General features: G+C 38.9%; 1 protein-coding gene across 6 annotated transcripts in view; it reads right to left on the minus strand.

Annotated features, from left to right (window-relative positions):
- Positions 1–20,406, minus strand: part of MED12L (mediator complex subunit 12L) — a 363,897-nt gene that overhangs the window by 8,451 nt on the left and 335,040 nt on the right. For all 6 annotated transcript variants that reach the window (XM_032263096.1, XM_032263069.1, XM_032263086.1 and 3 more), the window contains 4 exons: positions 13,900–13,989; positions 11,716–11,945; positions 9,911–10,067; positions 6,818–6,928 (listed from right to left, as the gene is read on the minus strand). In XM_032263096.1, the coding sequence (XP_032118987.1) occupies positions 6,818–6,928; positions 9,911–10,067; positions 11,716–11,945; positions 13,900–13,989 (588 nt within the window). The remainder of the gene's footprint in view (positions 1–6,817; positions 6,929–9,910; positions 10,068–11,715; positions 11,946–13,899; positions 13,990–20,406) is intronic.

Here is a 20,406-nt window from a genome sequence, read left to right on the forward strand (position 1 = left end):
CTACTTGGGAGGCTGATGTGGGAGGATCACTTGAGCCCAGGAGGTCAAGGCTGCAGTGAGCCATGATGGTACCACTGCATTCCAGCCTGGGTAACAAAGTGAGACCCTGTCTCAAATAAAAAGTAAAACCATGTCATTCTCATGTAACTTTATTTTGAAAAAATATGGCGATTTTTCATAAAAGCATGTTACTTCAGTAACATGAGTTTATCTTAAAGTACTAAACATAATATTTAGTAATATTAACAAATATTTGTTTTGATTTCTAACATGGTAAATATTGATAGATAAACTAAAGATCTTTGGGTCTGCAAAAATTTTTGAACATGAAGAATTTCTGAGGCCAAGAAATTTGGCCAAATTCCTTAAACTGACCAGAAAGGCATGGTATATATATACAATCTTCTCAGTTACAGTGTTTTACCACATCTGCTTCCTCTCAAGACCTCTGGATACTAATTTTAACTTGCTTTCACCTGTACATGCACAGGCAACAGGCCCCACATACAATTTCTCTGGGCTCTGGAGCACCTGCCACCAGGGATCAAGGGCTGCCTCCAACACCCTACAGAAGACTCACTTCTGAGCATTTCAGTTCAAGCAACTGAACTCCTCCTGTGAAGTACTGAAACCTGTATGATTTTGTGCTGAGTTAGCGTAAAATCACTGGGGGAAATTTAAAGTATTATCCTCTTGGGACTCCTCTCTAGACTTCCTGAATTAGTATTTCTTTAGCTAATGTGCTAGAAATCTGAATTTTAAAATGGCTCCTCCAGGCGGTTCAGGTGCTTGATGAGATTTTGGAATCGTCACTGGGATGGGAATTGAATTTTTAATTTACCCAAACAGGTCAATAAATAGGTTCAGTGAGGTTTACTAGAGGTCCCCAAAACCATAATCTATGTTTTGCCTTCCCTATTCAAATGTGACAAATGAAGTGGGAAAGATTTTTTTTGCCTTTATCCACACAGAAGATGATCTCTCCCCTCTGTGCCTTTGCAGATGTTCACGCCTTCTCCTGGAATACACTTCCTCCCCACTTCTTTTCACTCTACCCTTCCTATAAATCTACTCATCCTTCAAAGATCAGCTAAGTTATCATCCATTCCCTCACACACTTAAAGAATGAATCACTGCTTTTGTACCCTTAGTACTGTGTAAATGCCTCTATTATCAAACATGGTTTAACATGATAATTGCTTCTCTCTCTAGGACTCTGGATTTTTAATTCTCAGGGGCAGAAGCTGTGCCATGCTCCTGCTGTAACCGCAAGACCAAATACTCAGCTTAATAATGTCAGTTAGGTATAACTAATCAACATGGCATAACCACTCTCCAGGAAATAGCATTCTTTCCTGAACTTAAAACAAAAATAACATATTTACTATAGTTCCCAGCTACTTGGGAGGCTGAGGTGGAAGGATCACTTGAGCCCAAGAGTTTGAGACTGCAGTGAGCCATGATCACACCACTGCACCCCAGCCTGGCTGAGAGAGCAAGACTCTATCTCTAAAATAAATTAAAATTTTAAAAATGTATTTTTTTTTTTTTTGAGACAGAATCTTGCTCTGTCACCAAGCTGGAATGCAGTGGTGCAATCTCAGCTCACTGTAACCTCTGCCTCCTGGGTTCAAGCGATTCTCCTGCCTTAGTCTCCCAAGTAGCTGAGACTATGGGCACACACCACCACATCTGACTAATTTTTGTATTTTTAGTAGAGATGGGGTTTCACCATGTTGGCCAGGATGGTCTCAATCTCTTGACCTTGTGATCCACCTGCCTCAGCCTCCCAAAGTGCTGGGATTACAGGTGTGAGCCACCACACCCAGCCTTAGAAATGTATTCTGACTGATCTCTAAATTCCTATTTTATTCAATTTACTTCTTCTACTCAATCACAGCATAGGCAAAATGTGCTACTAATTGGTAATTTCTATTTAAATAAACATCATTTAAATATTTTTTGTCTCAAAACCTGAGCTTGCCCTGTCAGCAGAACCATACACTGACAAAATCAGCTGCAGGACTGATTCGGTGACGGACTTAATGATGCTCAGACATTTGGACACCTTGCCTCTTGATGTTTTCCCTTTCTGATGGATAATGTGTGATTTTAACAAAGGTTTTTTTCATTGCTTTGACATCCAACAAATGAGTCATTCAGCAAATATTTATCAAAACCCAGGCAATTTTCTGGGTTCCAAGGGCACAAGAGTGAGTAAACTACATCCCTGCCCTCATGACAGTTATGAGGTTTTTGCTGTGATCATTCCATTTGTTAGCAAAAGAACAAAGCAGCAAAGCAACATTTATTTTAAAACTGCACTACCAACTGACAGAGTCCACAGACAGATTCCTCCAATGAATGAAGCACGGGCCTCCATCTGAACAAGCAGCAGTGGAAGGAACAACAATGGACAGGGGCCTCCACTGAGCATCTGGGAAAAACCTGCACCTGCACTCAGCCACATCACCACTCGCACAGGGTGGCACACTCTCAGTCCACACTCTCACACAGGCCTAGCAGCTGATGTGTTTCAGAATTTGTTGTGTTTATTTTCAAGGTAACTAGTAACTTGCATAGAGTCATCTTTTTAAATCTATACACAGTTTAGTGAGAAAAAAGTACTATATCAAATATATTGGCTATCCAGTTACCAGAAATCTCCTGATATTTCTGCCCCAACTTCCTTCTATAAATATTACTTCTCCTCTTCCTTCCAAAAGAAAAAAAAAAATTCCAAATTCATGCAAAGGAAGGCAATTCTTCAATGTTCTCTGGACCTAATTTCTCCCACTTCAAAAGGAGAGTAGTAGTATTATCTGTACATGCTACTTCCCAATTCCAGAGGCAGTCTAAAAAAATTTCTCAATTTCTCTGAAAGGAACAAATTAATTTCTCGAGGAAGACTGGAGGACAATTTCATAGTGATTACTGACTAAAATTTAATATAATTGTTTAAGTAACAACTGCTACCATTATGCATATTTTTAAAAGGTAAATATTCAACATAATATGAAATTGACACAAGGCTCCATTGATATAAAAAGCCAACTTTTTAAATCTTTCTGTTAGCATATTTTTTAAGTCACCAAACTGTGACAACCTGAGTTTAAGATGAAATGATGCAGTAAGGAGGTGTCAACATTATTTTCTTAACGCTGGAAGTAGCTTTAAAGAAAAGACCGTGGTCTGTCAATGTATTTAGTTAAGAGTTTAATATAATCATAACAACACATAAGCATTAAAAATATTTTTCTAGTCAAGAAAAGTAATTTAGGCCAAAACTAGACATGCCAAATATATTTTCCTCGCAAGGGCACCCATGTCTTTATTTCCAGATGTTTTTCCTTCCCGAAAGACAAGCAACTTAAGGAGGCAAATGACAACACAGGCATCGATATTAAGCCGGGACCAGATTTAATTTGTAAGCATAGGCTTTTCAGTCTGTCTTGCTCTTTTCATGGAAAAACTCTGTTTTCTGTTGATACATTTTAAAGAAGCACCAATTTATGTCCTAAGTCACCTTTTACAAGTTATTAACTTCTACAAGTTTTTAAAATCATTTCTTACAGCCCAAACCAACAGATGATCATCAGCCCACACATCTCAGCTGACACCATCAGCAAGCAAAGAGATGAACAAAGTAGTCAAAAAGCAAATAATCAAATCCTACTGCCTTTAATGTCTGCCACATTCGGCCTCCTCTGTCTAGGCTTCCCAAACTTCTCTCACCTCTGACCTGTTATTATTTAGGTTGAATTATGTCCCCTAAAAAAGACATGTTGGAGTCCTAACACCCAGTACCTCAAAATGTGACCTTATTTAGAAACAGGATCTTTACAGTGGCAATCAAGTTGAAATTAGGTAATTAAGGTGGGATCTACTCCATTATGACTGGTGTCCTTATAAAAAGTAGAAATTTGGACATGTGTATATGCACAGGCAGAATGCCTGTGAAGGTGAAGGCAAAGCTCATGGTGCTATTTCTATGGGCCGAGGAGGGCCAAAGAGTCTCAGCAAGCCCCCAGAAGCTGGAGGAGAGACATGAAGCAGATTTTCTCTCACAGCCCTCAGAGGGAACCAACCCTGCTGACACCTTAATATTGGGCTTCTGACCTCCAAAACAGACAGCTTCTGTTGCTGAAGACATCTAGTTTGTGTACTTTGTTAGGACATTCTAGCACATGAATATAATGCCTCTAGCACTTCTTTCAAAAATTCAGGAACCATACGCTACTTTCCACAGGCAGTGCTGCCATTGCGCCATTTCCTAAGATTCTAAGTCCTCTAGTGGCAGCAAGTGATGTTTCACTGGCATGCTCTATAACATCTGGCAGGGTGCTGGTCTCTACCACACATACCATGACAGCAATAACTTTTGCACTACCCTAAAAAGAAAGCATTTATTGACTTCAACTGTGAATGTCACCAGATAGCAGTAGGACAAGTCATGAGATGTTACCATTACCACTTCTGCTTTTGATACGGCATGAATCAGAACCCCAAAAGAGGCAGGTGTTTACTTATCTTCAATAGCTACCTTACCGCCCTCTTCTCTAGCAAAGAAACAAGCAAAGAATGGAGAGCTTTGGCTAGTACCAAGAATTGAATCTGCTGGAGATGTTTATAAAATATAAACATATTTATAATACATATAATGCACCTTAGTGGAACTATTAAGAAAAATACCAGAATATAAATAATATAAAATATAAATAAGAAATATAAAATTTTTCTTGCCAGCCGTGGTGGCTCATATCTATAATCCCAGCACTGTGGGAGGCCCAGGCAGGTGGATCACTTGAGGTCAGGAGTTTGGAACCAGCCTAGCCAACATGGTGAAACCCCATCTCTACTAAAAATACAAAACTTAGCCAAGTGTGGTGGTGTGTGCTTGTAATCCCAGCTTCTTGAGAGGCTGAGGCACAAGAACTGCTTGAACCCAGGAGGTGAAGGTTGCAGTGAGCCGAGATTGCACCACTACACTCCAGCCTGGGCAAGAGAGCAAGACTCTGTCTCCAAAAACAAACATACAAAACACAGTAAAGCACAAGAAGCAGCATGATTGGAAAATTGGTAACAAAGAAATATGGGGAAGAGGTATGTGGATGGACCTCTCTGAGTGGTCAAAAACTGTGAAGATATTTGTATCCCATGTGAGTGCTCACCAACAGGTGACCTCAGCAGAGGGATTTGAAAATCAAGTGGATAGGATGACCCATTCCATGGATACCACTCAGCCTCTTTCCCTAGCCACCCCTGTCATCACCCAATGGGGCCATGAACAAAGTGGCCATGGTGGCAGGGATGGAGGTTATTCATGGGCTCAGCAACATGGACTTCACTCACAAAGGCTGACCTGGCAGCAGTGAGTACCCAATTCGCCTGCAGCAGAGACCAACACTGAGCCCTTGACATGGCACCATTCCCCAGGGTGATCAGCCAGCTACTTGGTGGCAGGATGATTATACCAGACCTCTTCCATCATAGAAAGGGCAGAGGTTTGTTAAATGTACTATGGATGCCCTATTCCAGTTGACCATGTTCTGGTCAATCCAATTTAGACACAGTTCTTTTTTCTTTTTGAGATGGAGTTTTGCTCTTGTTGCCCAGGCTGGAGTGCAATGGCACGATCTCGGCTCACTGCAGCCTCTGCCTCCTGGGTTCAAGCAATTCTCCTGCCTCAGCCTCCCAAGTAGCTGGAATTACTGGCACCCGCCACCATGCCCAGCTAATTTTGTCATTTTAGTAGAGACGGGTTTCTCCATGTTGGTCAGGCTGGTCTTGAACTCCTGATATCAAGTGATCTGCCCTCTTCAAACTCCTAAAGTGCCGGAATTACAGGCATGAGCCACCACGCCTGGCCTGGACATAGTTCTTTAACCACCTAACTCTACTCTGATCCCTCCTAATGTACTATCACTACACCATATTGTTCCCCCTTTACTACAAGTTGTGAAACCATCCAGTTTAAAAATTGGGTGCTGAAGGCAGTCTACACTAGAATTTCCCCAAGTGTGAGACATGTGCGGTAAGCCAGCTCATCATAGTTGGGCTCATTGACGCAATTCACATCACTCACTTAAACAGAGATTCCTTTCTAAATTCTCTTTGTATTTACTTTCACAGTTATTTCCAATATATGGCAAGTGATATAATTACAGATGGTAGTGGTAAAATGCTTCTTTGAAAAATACATTTATTTAAGCAAATACAGTCAGATCACAATTTAGAAAAAGTAACTAATAAAACAGGAATATGGCACTGCAAAAGTAAATACTGTTGTAAATGACTGAGATTTAGAAGACTCTGATGGCTTTGCATATGACATTTCCAAATTTGATCTATGAAGCTAGAGAAGTGAACTATACGACTGTGAGTTATAGGAAAATTCTTGCAGCAAGTGCCGACTGAAAAACAATTTCTTATTGAAGATAACAGATAATATTTCAGAAGGCACACCCATGGTTTTTAAGATTATAGCAAAAATCAAAGCACAGTAAGATAATCTTTTAAACATACATAATAAATCATCATTTTAACATTGTTTAGGAAAAAAAGATGATGTAAAAATTTTTGTCTGTGCAATAGTCCAAAGATTTTTGAAGAAGAATAATGGTATAACCTACTGAATCCCAAATATTAACTTGTATCTTTATATGAAAACAAATATACCAACTACAGTGACAACAAAATCCTGGTAAAGTTCTAGGAAAAAGTTGCTAGGGCATATTTAGGCTATGTCAGTTCTTAACAATCTTATGAACATGAAGAATGCAACCTGCTTTTAAAGAAGAAACCTTACATGTCTTACCAAGGGCTGCTGGGACTGCATTGTTTGGAGACCAAGGGTCTGACTCTGGGGCTGCGAGGACTGCTGGGGTTGGGGAGGCTGCTGAGGCTGGGGCTGCTGGGGCTGCTGCATCTGGAAAGAGGGTAAAAAGGTTGTACGCTTAACAGGAAGAAGATAACAACAGCATTTCTGAATCTGTTTTCCCCCTATACCTTTTATCTAACTTTTATGCTGTAGTAAAAACAATATATACCTGCCTCCTCCATCTTTACCTTGCTGAACCTCATTCATCCTTTTGAGGGCAAGACCTAAAACTGCTCATCCATGAAGCCTTCTAGGACCACCCCAACCCCACGGATCTCTTCCTGTGGCAGTCAGTGTTGCTGTCTATACCACACTGCACTGTCTGGGGCCATCCTTTCTGCCTACTGTTTTAATTCCTTTCGTGTCATTTGTCCTTCTACATGTCTTATCCCTCCTTACACTACAAGTTGGACAGGGACTGCTCAGTGGTAATCTCATTTCTTATGATATCTGGCAGAATTCTTTTGGTTTTTTTTTCCAAAAGGAAGATGCAGACTAGCCATCATGAGACCTTCTGGCATAATTTACAGCATAAGTTCAGAAATCATGTCAGTAACAGGGTTGGCTCAAATACACAGCTCTTGAAAAGTGCTTCCAAGTCACAGAAGCAACACAGACTAGACAGCCACCAGGTGGGACACAGAGGACAGAAAAATATTAATAGTTGTTTTGTCTCAGTGACCTTTAAAATTTCCTCCACCCAAATACTTCATCCTGATGATGATGACAGGATGTCATCTTCTCATCTTTGGCACTTTTCCAACTTGGTTTGCATACTATCCCCTAAATTACTGGTCTTCTTTATAGCCAACTAACAAATAGCTATTGTTATACAGCATTTCTCACTAAGTGACAATGCTCATGGATCTGGAATCCTAGCAGAGGTCTGGGTAGCATGATCCCAACAAGAACAATCCAAGTTGAACCAAAATCACAATGATTACAATATCATCCACCAGTTAGCCCTCTAGAAGCTCTTCTAAAAAAAATTAACTCAACTTCATCACTAACGTTTTCCTTTACAGAAGTAGCCAGTCACCAAAAAAGAAGTATAATTCTGATGTAGAAGTAAATCACTCATCTCTAGGGAATAATGTGTTGGTAATGAAAAAATTACCAGGACATATTATGCTAATTAGGGTAAAATGTACATGTGGTCCAATAAAAAAAGGCTTTCCATATTTGCAGCCTTGAAAAACACCAGCATAAGATTTAAAACTGATAAGTAAACAAATAATGTGGTATAACTTTCCTCAGTGATTTGGAAATGAGAAATTCTAAAATAGAGCAAAATATAAATTATCAATCTTAAAAAATTCTGAAACACAGCCTCAGAACTTGGAAAAAATGATTTAAGAAAATGAGTACTAATAGTTATATTAATGATAATATTATTCATAACATTAATCGTAAAATTATCAAACAAGTACTTTACCTGAATATTCTTATTTAACCCCTTCTACATATTTAAGAGAGACATATTTCCATGACAAAACAGGAGTAGGGGGCTTTTACCATTGGAGACAACATCTATACAATGATTGGGATTGCTATCTGTAGGCCATACTCTCCTAATCAGTCACCATATGTTTTAAATTTTGTGATATAACTTTTTTTAAAAAGCATTTTAACAGGCCACAAATTGGGATGCAACTAATGACATCTTACTACTAATGGCATCTTACAATTGGAAAGCCCAGTTCCAGGGGGTGTGTTGGCTTTTGCCTGTCACCTGGGAACTAACAATCAGTATTTTGTGTCTCACAATGAAATCAAGACTCAAATCTACCCGAGCTTACAGTTCAAATGTTCAGGGGATATATTTGTTTTTTCCCTCTATCCAGTGTCAAGGATAAGATATCCATGCTCCTTCCTGTCCCTTTCTGCATGGCAGGTTTACTTCTCACTGACCTCACAGAGAGAACAGCCCCTGGGCACTCCAGCTCTACTAGACTCCTCATTTTTGGTGTTCTGTTCTTAGCAGTACATAAGAGTGCATCTCAAGTTGGACTTGATTAGATTAGAGCCCACTGTATAGTCTCCTTAGGAAATCTCCAATTCAAAGCATAGGACAAGCTTGTTAAATAAAGACAAATGACACAGGTAAACATAATGGGCTGTATTTTTTAAATAAGCAAGTGAGAAACAAGAATGTATCAAGGAGGCTGGGCAAGGTGGCTCACGCCTGTAATTCCAGTACTTTAAGAGGCCAAGAGGGATGGATCACTGGAGGTCAGGAGTTTGAGAGCAGCCTGGCCAACATGGCAAAACCTCGTCTCTACTAGAAGCACAAAAAAATTAGCCAGGCCTGGTGGCAGGTGCCTGTAATCACAGCTACTCAGGAGGCTGAGGCAGGAGAATCACTTGAATCCAGGAGGTGGAGGTTGCAGTGAGCCAAGATCGCACCACTGCACTCCAGCCTGGGTGACAGAAGGAGACTTCGTCTCTGAAAAAATTGTATCAAGGGGAAGAACCCTTTATCTAAGTGACTTAAAACGTACATCAAATAAGTGAATGACAGTTCTCTGGATTCTAATGGAGACAAGATGTAATATCCCTTTGAAATAGTCTATGTTCGTTTCATTTCACAGCCTTATGAGACCAGAGGTGTTACCGAAATGTTTTTAGATTGTAGAATGCTCTAGGAATCTGACGAAAGCTCTGGGTGGCTAAGTTTTTTGTTTTCACATTTATGAAACTTTTTAAAAATTTGCATGACTCCTACTTAAAACAGTTAAGCTAAAGCTAACTGTATTAAAGTCATCCATCTGCCCTCCCAAACCTTTGTGAAATGGGAAGAATGTTCTACACAACTCACTCTTCTTTCAATAATCTGGTAGACACACAGAGAAAAAAGAATTCTAGTCAAGTTGGAACTACATTGTACCAATGTAGTTCCTAGCATCAAATAGACAGGGCTCCTTGGAATTTGGCAATTTAAATCTGAAGTGTTTTTCATTTTTTATGACTGTTGCGTATTTGCACTGTCTGAAGTGTGACAGCATTGCCTTCATCTCCCTGCCCCCGTACCTGGAGGATTCTCTGTTGCTGTCGAACTTGCGGCTGTCTGGGTCTCATGGGATCCTGAGGCAGGGGCACGGAGGGAAGGTTTGGATGTGCAGAAGTCAGGACAGCATCAATTCCCCCGCCCACCAGAGGGCTCTGCTGTAGAGCCTGATGGTTCAGTCTGGCAAAGAATAATGCAACTTGGTTCAGATCCAAGCATGATGTCAAACTTTTAATCAGTCCTACCAGCACATTACATATACCGCCAAAGACAATCAGTGCTCGATAATCCCTTGCACAATTCAAACAGACTAAAGCCCAGTGGTTAAAATGATGGATGCGACCACTTGAAACAGGACAGCAAGCACATGACTTAAGGTAAAATTGCAGTCATGCAATGAATTACTTTTTAAACATTTAATAGTTTTCAATAATGAGGAATAGTAATTGGGCATTTGCTTTGAAGCAGGCACTGTACTAAAGGTCTGAAATGTGTTACTTCATTTACTCCTCACCAGAGGGCCCTTTAAGGTCAGCAGTTTTGTTATTCCTACTTCAAAAATGAAAAAACAGAGCTAGAGGTAACTTACTAAGGTTACTTACAAAGCAAATGGCACAGGTGGGATTTGAATCCAGAACTTTTGGGCTTTGAAGTTCAAGTTTGTGGGCCATGCCATGTGGCTATTTATTAGAAAAATAGTACATACAATGCACATTTTCCAAATTATTATCTGAAATAATAATGTGTTCTCAAGTGTGTTACCATCAACCTTGCCAATTTTCCAAAGAGTGATTACTTGGCGTCATCACGTAGCCATTGATGGCCATAGATGGAAGCTGTGCTGCTATCCACTAGATTGCCACGTTTGGCATGATACTTATTTCTCTTATTTCTTCTAAGAAAATACTATCCAACAGAACTTTCTGGGATGATTGCAGTGTTTTCTCTCTGCACTGTCCAGTAAGATAGCTACTAGCCACGAGGACGAACTATACAATTTTTGGGTCTCAGTGCATAACAAAAACACAAGACCCCCTGATTAAAATTTAGTAAGGATCTCCACAGAGAAACTGCAAAGCATTAATCTAAGCATGAAGCATTTGTAAACACAGGCCCTTCTAAACACAGCACACGTCACACACCATTGAAGCTAGCCCTGCTGGCCATACTTGGCTACTACTGAACACTTGAAATGTGACTAGTGTGACTGAGGAACTATATTTTTAATTTAATTTTAAACAGTCTAAATTTAAATAGCCAAAGATGGTTGGCAACTACTTTAACAGACAGTGCAGTTATATGCTCTAAGAAATCTAATTAAACAAGAACAGAAAAAAGTCTATCATACTCCTGTTTTGCCAAACATCTCCGAGGTGGAAAAGGTAGCAACTAAGTTAAAACAAAATTCTCATATGTACCATGCACAATTAGTATCACAATCATAAATTTTACTGCTCCTATCAACAAATTCTAGCATTTCTAACAATAATCAAGAGTTTTCTCTGTTAGATATGTTCAGAGAATTTTTAAAAGAGGAGAGGAAAAAAAACACTGAAGCAAACACAGTAGTATCATTTACAGACTGTTATATACTCATATCATGGAAGATGAGTTAAAACCGTAAAGATCTTTAATGAAATAAACAAGATGGAGCATTCTTTATTTTGAACCTCTATCTGGATACTATTAAAAATAAGACCACAGAATGCAAATTATTTGCAAATATGCAAGCTCATAAAAACAGTGATAAAGTACCATGCTCTATAAGCATAAGAAGCCCAAGAATGTGACTGTTCACTATTGCCATCATCATTTCTACATGTATCACCTCTGAGAGCCAGTCAGGGGCTGCAGGTACGGCGAGGCCTGCTGCTGAACGTAGCCACTCGGCTGCTGCTGAATCTGTCTGAGTCTTTCCATTAGCACAGGGTTGGAATGTGCAGCCGGATAGGCTCTGGAGTTATAGCTGGGAGACAGGACCACGCTGCCAGCCTGCTGCTGCGATGTCTGCTGCAAAGGCATCTGAGTCCCGTACATTGTATAGCCCTGGGGCATGGTCTGCATGCAGGCACAAGGAAAGAAGTCAGTGTTTCAATTAATACCCAGCTTTCCCATCACTACAAAATATGGGGCAAAAACAAACCCATGAAGACTCCCCTGAAATTCACTGTTTTCAAAGGTTCTCATAACTCAGAATTTGAGGAGGACTACCCTGGATGCAGGGAATCTGGCCAGAAAAGCCACAGAATGATCTGGCTGTGTAATGATTCACCAGAAATGTCAACTTAAAAAAAAAATGAATCCTCATTTAGTTCAACTGGCTTTTAAGATCAGCTGCTTATTTTGAGAAAAGAGCATGTTTCTATAAAGGAATAATCAGGCAAGCATCCATACCTTCAGTGCACAGATGACATCAATGTTCAACAGATCCCAAGTATCATTAATATCATCTCCAAAATTAGTCAGAAAAGCTACCCATGCTCACTATAAATTGAAATAATGAAATATACTTTCCCAACATATAAGTACACCTCTTCAGGTAGTCACAGTCTGATTGTGTGTGTGTAGTAACTAACCAGTTCCAAAACTGTGCCAAAAAACTATTAATACCTTAGCTAGGAAGGGCACAACTGGTAACTGTTCATTATCTTCTAGTACTAATGAGACCTAGTTCAGCACTCTACCAGTAATGTGAACACTTAACTTTCCTAATCAATATTAATATACAAGTACCTAGTTCTTTGAATATTGTCACCTTATAAAAAAGAGAAACCTGAGGTTCTGTTGGATCACTAGGTACAATTTATAGAACTCAACGCTAATTAAAGTAGAACAACATTGCTCTTCAAATCCTCAAAGCATCGTATTTTCAGGTAGTTTAATGCATCTGACTTGGAAGACAGAGAAATGGATAATGAACTTCCAGCAGGCAGCATGAATGGATCCAGGCTGAAGGGCTCAGTGCCTGTGTAGGCCAATCTGGGCTTCACTTTCAGCTGTGGACAGAGAATGAATTGCCAAACCAACTAACAATCTTGTCAACATCTCTGCATTCCTGATTCCCAGAGGGATAGGGTGAGAGTATACAAATACAGAAATAACAAAATTATTAGTAAAAGCAGCTCAAGGTTTGCATTATATTGTGTATCAGCCACTATGTTAGTTCCATAGGTTGTCTTAAATCCTTCACACCCTTCATCTCTATTTTACAGAGAAGGAAACCAAAGCTCAGAATGGGTAACTTACACAGTGTCACACAGCTAGTAAGTTGCCAGGAACTGTGTCAAAGTCTGATTCCAAGGCCCATTATTTTCTTATTCTACCATGATTCCTCATTGATGCTATCTTTGAATATGACTCTTTATTTATTTATTTTTTGAGATGGGGTTTTGCTCTGTTGCCCAAGGCTAGAGTGCAGTGGTCTGATCAGAGCTTACTGCAACTTAACCTCCCAGGCTCAAGCAGTCCTCCACTTCAGCCTCCCTTGCAGCTGGGACTATAGGTGCATATTACCACACCTGACTAATTTTTTAATTTTGTTTTCTTTTGTAGAGATTGGGTCTCACTATGTTGCCCAGGCTGGTTTCAAATTCCTAGGCTCAAGAAATCCTCTCACCTCGGCCTCCCAAAGTGCAGATTATAGGCATGAGCCACTGAGCTCAGCCCAAATATGACTACTTCAAAACTGAATTACATCATCATACATCATAACATAAAAGAAATAACTCTGGGATTGTTAAGTATTTCAATATCTACAATCATCACTAATAAAAGGTTTAAATTTATATTTTTAAAGGATTTTCTAGAATGTTTTATGCTCCCTAATCAATCCTAAGACTTGTTCAACAATCCTGATAATGCTGTTTCGAAATGTCAATTATAATCTGTAAGTAGAAGAAATAACCAAGTTCTAGACCCCAGAGGAAGTTGATATATTCTATTTACTAAATTCCCCTCTTCCAATAAAGAGTGTTGAAAATCCTGTCAGTACCTACAAAGCAAATGTGGGTACCTGTGCTTGCTGCAGCCCTGGATACTGAGGGAGCTGAGGAGAGGGCCGTGCTTGTGCAGCAAAGAGAGGAGCCTGGTCCCCTGGCTGGCCCTGGAAAACAAAGCCAAAGTAAACACCTGATCATAACAGCAAGGGCTTGACTTAAGCTTCTGGTTAATAATCCAAATAACCCACATCCAATCTCATTACATGAATAAAGAACTCAGAGATTTTCAGAGTACATTAAATATTATTTCTCATCAATTCCCTATGAGTGTTTAGACTGTTGAACTTATTCCTTCCAAAGAAGACTATAGATTTTACCAATAACAACACAGACATAAATACAAGCCTAAGTAATCAATAGTCAGCTCAGCAGAGAGGCTGTCTGCTGGCTTCCAATACATGCCAGGGTACAAATGCCCCACTAAGTGTTAAACCTGGAACCACAGGGTTGTACCACCCAGTGCCTATACAGGGAAGAGAACGTGTGGTACAGACACATGCCACATAAAATTGTTGTGACTTTTTAATGAAGCTTCTTCACAGTGACCTACTAATTGCCTATTTAGCCAGATATTCAAGGAATACATTTAATACTTCCCATCACTCTAAAAATCAATGAGAATATAGTCAATAAATTTTGTAAGTTAATAGCAAATACAATTCTAACCAACTATAACGCAAAATAAAACCAATTAACATCTGTTCACCGATCTTAATCGAATATACGTTTTGGCCATAGGAAAACAAACGTTCACAAGAGCAGTTGTATGTGGACTTTACATTCTGGTGGCAGAAGTTACTTCATGGAAGGGTACAGTAATAATCACAATAAGAAGGCTAGTTTCCTACCACTCTGGTTTTTTTTTACAGGACTCACTGATTGTAAAGAATGAGATTTATTGTAGGATTATTTTACTACTGTCTTTATTAGAGATTCTCATTTTTAAAAGTGCTGAATTACAGTTAAACAAAATGATTTTAATGTGCTTGGAAAGTACTGTAGATAATTCTAACAGGGAGAAAGGAATAAACATGTAGCTTAAGAGGAAGGACACCAATGATCATTAAGAATCTATCATATTTCAGAGATGGGCTTCTGGTTCTTACTCTCAGTTTCTCACAAGAACCCTATAGGAAAGAAGCATCATCCTCAAGCCAGGCTCAAAGAGCTTAAGCAACTTAGCAAGCTTGCCCAGCAAGACTCTAGTTAAAGTCTGACTTGAAAGCCTAGGGCTCTTTCCATTGTCATGAGATGCCTCCATGTGTGACATTAAGGATGAAAATACTTATTTGGTGCTTATTCTGTAATGACATATAGCCTTTTAAAAAATCGTCCCAATAAGAAACCATAAGGACAATCTCCATTAATCTTTTTAATGAGATACCAAAACCAAATGCATACATGAGACAGGTGAATCCTTTCTCTGATCCCCATAAAGAATCATGGGGCCATTTATGAAGCTTTCATCATCTCTTTAGGTGACAATCCATCTATATATGAATGAAACATAAATTTTTAGTGTACCTCTGAGGGTACAAATACATAAAAGCTTCAATAAGAATCTTACTTTCTGAGTAGGCTATCGTGAAGACACTCATTTTAATCTGTTAAAAAACACAACTGTATCTCCATTTGCTTGGCTTAGAGAAAAACAGCCCAAACTTCCTCTGTGAGAACCCATACCATAGCAGCATGGGCATCAGGAGCCTAAAACTGTTCTTCCCAAAGAATCCAAATGGCTCTTTATCCTCCAAACACTATGCCAAGGAATAATTAAATCAACCAGATCCTTAAAGACCACTCTGGACACTAGCATTGTACAAGGCCCGAGACACACTGTTGTGCTTCTTTGTGGAGACAAATACATGCATGTTACCTTTTCACAAAACAGAAAAATTAACTAATTAAATATGTGTTAAAATCTAGGGATCAACAGGTAGTTTATAGCACTCATGCCCTCTTTTGGCTTTGTGGGAAGCAGGATGTGATCTGTGACAGCTGCATGCATAAAGCAGATGTTTTCTAATTCTTTGCTCTTCCTTTGCTTTTATTGAAGAACTTTATGAAACACATTATGACATATATGATGGGGGGAACTAGAACACTAATAAGGTATATATATGAGTTCTTGGGCGACACTCTTACTGATAAATATTAGTTGAGATCATGGGAATTTAAGAAATAGGAACTAGGTAGGTGCAGTGGCTCGTGGCTCATGCCTGTAATCTCAGCACTTTGGAAGGCCGAGGTGGGTGAATCACTTGAGTACAGGAGCTTGAGACCAGCCTGGGCAACATGGTGAAACTCCATCTACACACACACACACACACACACACACACACACACACACACAGAGACAGAAAAAAAAAATTAGCTGGGTGTGGGGGCATGTGCCTGTAGTCTCAGCTACTCGGAAGACTGAGGTGAGAGGATTGCTTGAGCTTGACAGGCAGAGGTTGCAGTGAGCCAAGATCGTGCCACTGCACTCCAGCCTGGGCACCAGAGTGAGACCCTATCACACAAAAAAAATAGAAACTGAAAACTAATATACTCCATTTTAAAAAATTACAAAACATTCAGAAAAAAAAGTGCTATACTTTTAAAATGAGAAAGGAATACAAACTGAAATACAGTTTTGACACTCTGAAATTCATGTCAACCATTTATGTCTAAAGGTGAACTATTTACATGTGAACATATTATGTTCCCTCTTGACCACCAGTTTGTCCCAACATACTACTTAAGTAGAGAAAATAATTCGGATATGCAATATTTTACCTGAGAAAATCACAAACACTCCTATTTGACTAGCACTCCCCAGGTTTGCTGTGCATAGCTGTATCATCACGTGGCTCTAAAAAGAAAACATCCTAATCTCTCCTACCAGATTGAAATGGATTCCTACTTTTGTTTTTCCCAGAATAATGCCAGAAACACATTATTTCAATTTGTAGAAATAGTTCAATCAGTTGAGAACAGAATAAATAAGTTCTTTAATAACTTGAAATATTTTACAAATATTGAACAAGAATCACAATCTGAGAATAATCAAGGAAACTAGAGACTGAGAATTAGTAAAATCTTTAAATATTGGTGGGCACGGGTTTGGCCACATTAATCCAAGAAGAGACTATCTAATGTCTATCATTCAAACTAGGACAAGCCAGGACAAGAGGGCAAAGTGAGACCATGGCTGGCAAGTCAGGACATCTGGTCACTTTAGTTATCTGTTAATTTCTGAAAATTTTCAAGCTTTATTTTATTTTTAATTAGTGCCTAGCACATATAGTAAGTCCTCAGTAAATATCTGTACAGAATAACTAAGATTTAATTGAGTTTATCTGTCAACCAGGAAATCCAGAGGTAAATTAGGATTTCTATTTCAGCATCAATTACTTTACCAAGTGCTTTCTAATTGCCTCATAGTTGTCAGCACCATCTTTTGAAAACTCAAATTTAATGTTTGGCATCTACCATTCTAATGATTTCTTCTTCCTGCCAGCATTAGTATCTGGAGAGTAACTTAATTTCTCCCTATTCATTCTGCTCAACCAAAACAACTGAGGCCACTTTAACTTTTTTTTTTTTGGGGGGGGGGGGGGCGGGCGCTGGGTTTCACTCTGTTGCCAGGCTGGAGTGCAGTGATTTGATCTTAGCTTACTGCAACCTCTGTCTCCAGGTTCAAGCGATTCTCCTGCCTCAGCCTTCCGAGTAGCTGGGACTACAGGCACATGCCACCACGCCCAGCTAATTTTTGTGCTTTTAGTAGAGACAGGGTTTTACCATGTTGGCCAAGGTGATCTCTTGACCTTATAATCCACCCGCCTTGGCCTCCCAAAGTGCTGGGATCACACATGTGAGCCACTGTGCCCGGCCAACTTCATATTTTTTAATGCATGGAAAGGACTGTCTGGGAACATTATTTGTTTTTTTGTTTTTTTAAAGACACAGCACCTTACTTTTTTTGCCAAGGCTGGAATGCAGTAGTAAGATCATATCTCACTGTGGCCTCAAATTCCTGGACTCAAGAGATCCTCCTGCCTTGGCCTCCAAAAGTGTTGGGATTACAGGTATGAGCTACTGTATCCAGCCTGCAGGAAGATAGTTTTTGATGGCATAGTTGTGTCTAGCCAGGTGCTACGTGACTTGAAGCTTATCAGTAAGAGAATAGATACTTGTTCCCTGCTTAAGCTTCCATGGCTCAGATACCTGACATGTATGTGAAAGGGAATGATCTACAGAGAACTGGGACAGCCTAATAATTATATGCCCATCTCTACATTACTACCTGAGGTAAATTCCTACACATGGTCTCTTTAATTCATTTTTATGTACTTTGCTTTGGGCTTACCTCTATAAATAAAATATAACATTAAATAAATACTTTCTAAAATTTCCATTTTTAAAAAACTTCTAAAGAAGCTGTGCTGTTCAATATTGACCTATCTTCCTAACTTTTATAAGAATTTTCTCTTACTGCTGTGTTTTTAACTAGACACAAGTATGTGAGCTCCAAGAGACGTCGACTCAAAGGCTTTTTGTATGATTTGAAATTAATGCATCTGATTAAGTTTTAAATTTTTGATAAATGATCCTCAAACATAATTTTTATTCTTCTGTGCTTTAACCTCTTCTGTATTAGCAACTTACCCCCTCAGTCAAATGAGAAAATGTGAAGATCTCCTTCTCAAGTAGGACTTGTTACACCTCCAATTAGCAATCAGTAAGGATTATAATCAGAGCATTTCAGAATCAGGAGTTTCCTATCTACTCAACTTATTAGTAATGATGCAAATACTTATTTAATAATTTTTCAGTAGTGTTTAAGGATTACAAGTAGGGAAACAAGTCATACCTATAAAAACCACAGTCAGATTTTGTGACTGTGTGTCTGGAAATACTGATTTTGAAAGAAGTAATAAAAGGCACATAACAAAAACCAGTGGTAATGTTTTACAAGTCACCTAGCAGAAAGGGTTTCATTTGTAACTCCTAGTTTGGAAGTTACTGAGTGCCTTAGGCTAAAACAACACATGGTATGAACCAGAAGTTGTGTTCATCACATCATACTGGTTTATTTTGATTGCAGACAACAGAGAGAGAAAATTCTATAATTATAAAAGGTTTTGTTGACTAGTTATGCTTGATACTTTTAAAAGTTTTCACCAAGGCCAGGTGCAGTGGCTCATGCCTGTAATCCCAGCACTTTGGGAGGCTGATGCAGGAGGATCAAGAGGTCAGGATTTCAAGACCAGTCTGGCCAACATAGTGAAACCTCGTCTCAATTAAAAATACAAAAAATTAGCCAGGTGTGGTGGTGTGCGCCTATCATCCCAGCTACTCAGGAGGCTGAGGCAGAAGAATCGTGTGAGCCTGGGAGGCAGAGGTTACAGTGAGCCAAGATTGTGTCATTGCACTCCAGCATGGGCAACAGTGTGAGACTCCATTTCAAAAAAAAAAAAAAAAGTTTTCACCTCAAATACAACTTGGTTGGAAATCAATGAACAGTAACTAATTGCCAGAATAGTCTGATTCATTCCAAAACAAACACGTCCCATACAGTAATAAAACTTTATGATATCAGCATGTCCATAAATTATAAATATAACAACTGATTGAATATATATTCATTAATTTCCTAAGAAAGCAAAAATACTATAGAAAAATAAGAGTGGTAAAATGGATAGCAAAAATACACATTTTCATTAATTTGAATTAATACGGAAATCACAGAACCTTCTTTTGACTTTACTTATAAACAAAATAGTTGTCAATAAAAACATTTTTTAAAAAGTAAACCAGTGATTGATGCAAATTGTTTTCTATCTGAATTACATTATCACCTGAATAATAAACAATATCCTACAGCAAACATAAGCTATCTCCAAAACATTTTTGAACTTGATAGTTTAAGTTTTTCAGTAAAGTCCTCACCTGCTCCCTGAATACCATAAAGTGTCAAGAAATGTTGAGTCTTTTCAGAAAAGTTTCCAAGCTTTCCTTTGCTGAAATAACTACTGGAGAAAATGCCTATATACCAAGTATTAAATAACCTAAATATTTTCAAAGTTTGAATATGCAGTTAAGGATATTTGTATCAATGTATAATGTTACCCATTAAATTGGCAGTGAAACAAGTTAACTTACAGTCACATCTGAGATGTGTGCTCTTTTTTATTCTAATGCTTCTTGGGTTTATTTTGTGGGTTGGCTATCTGATACAGAAACCTATAAGTAATTTAATGCAAAACATGCATTCTTAGCTAGCCCAGGCAAAGCAGTAGTGATGAAGTCTTATGACATGCATGCACAAGACCTATGCTCAAAAAAAATCTTCTCCACACTGGAAAGAAAACAGAGATGATGCATTCTGTTGAGATTTTCGGAATAGCCAGTGAGTGGGATGTGATGAGAGGGTAAGATTCATAACCACAGTTTTCATTATCTTGCATTGGCCTATGAATTAGCATGCCATGCGTTCCTCTACTAATGATATAAATTACCACAGAGAGAAGCAAGAG

This window comes from Sapajus apella, unplaced genomic scaffold, assembly GCF_009761245.1.
Source record: "Sapajus apella isolate SASKATOON/1434 unplaced genomic scaffold, GSC_monkey_1.0 scaffold4, whole genome shotgun sequence".
Taxonomy (NCBI): domain Eukaryota; kingdom Metazoa; phylum Chordata; class Mammalia; order Primates; family Cebidae; genus Sapajus; species Sapajus apella.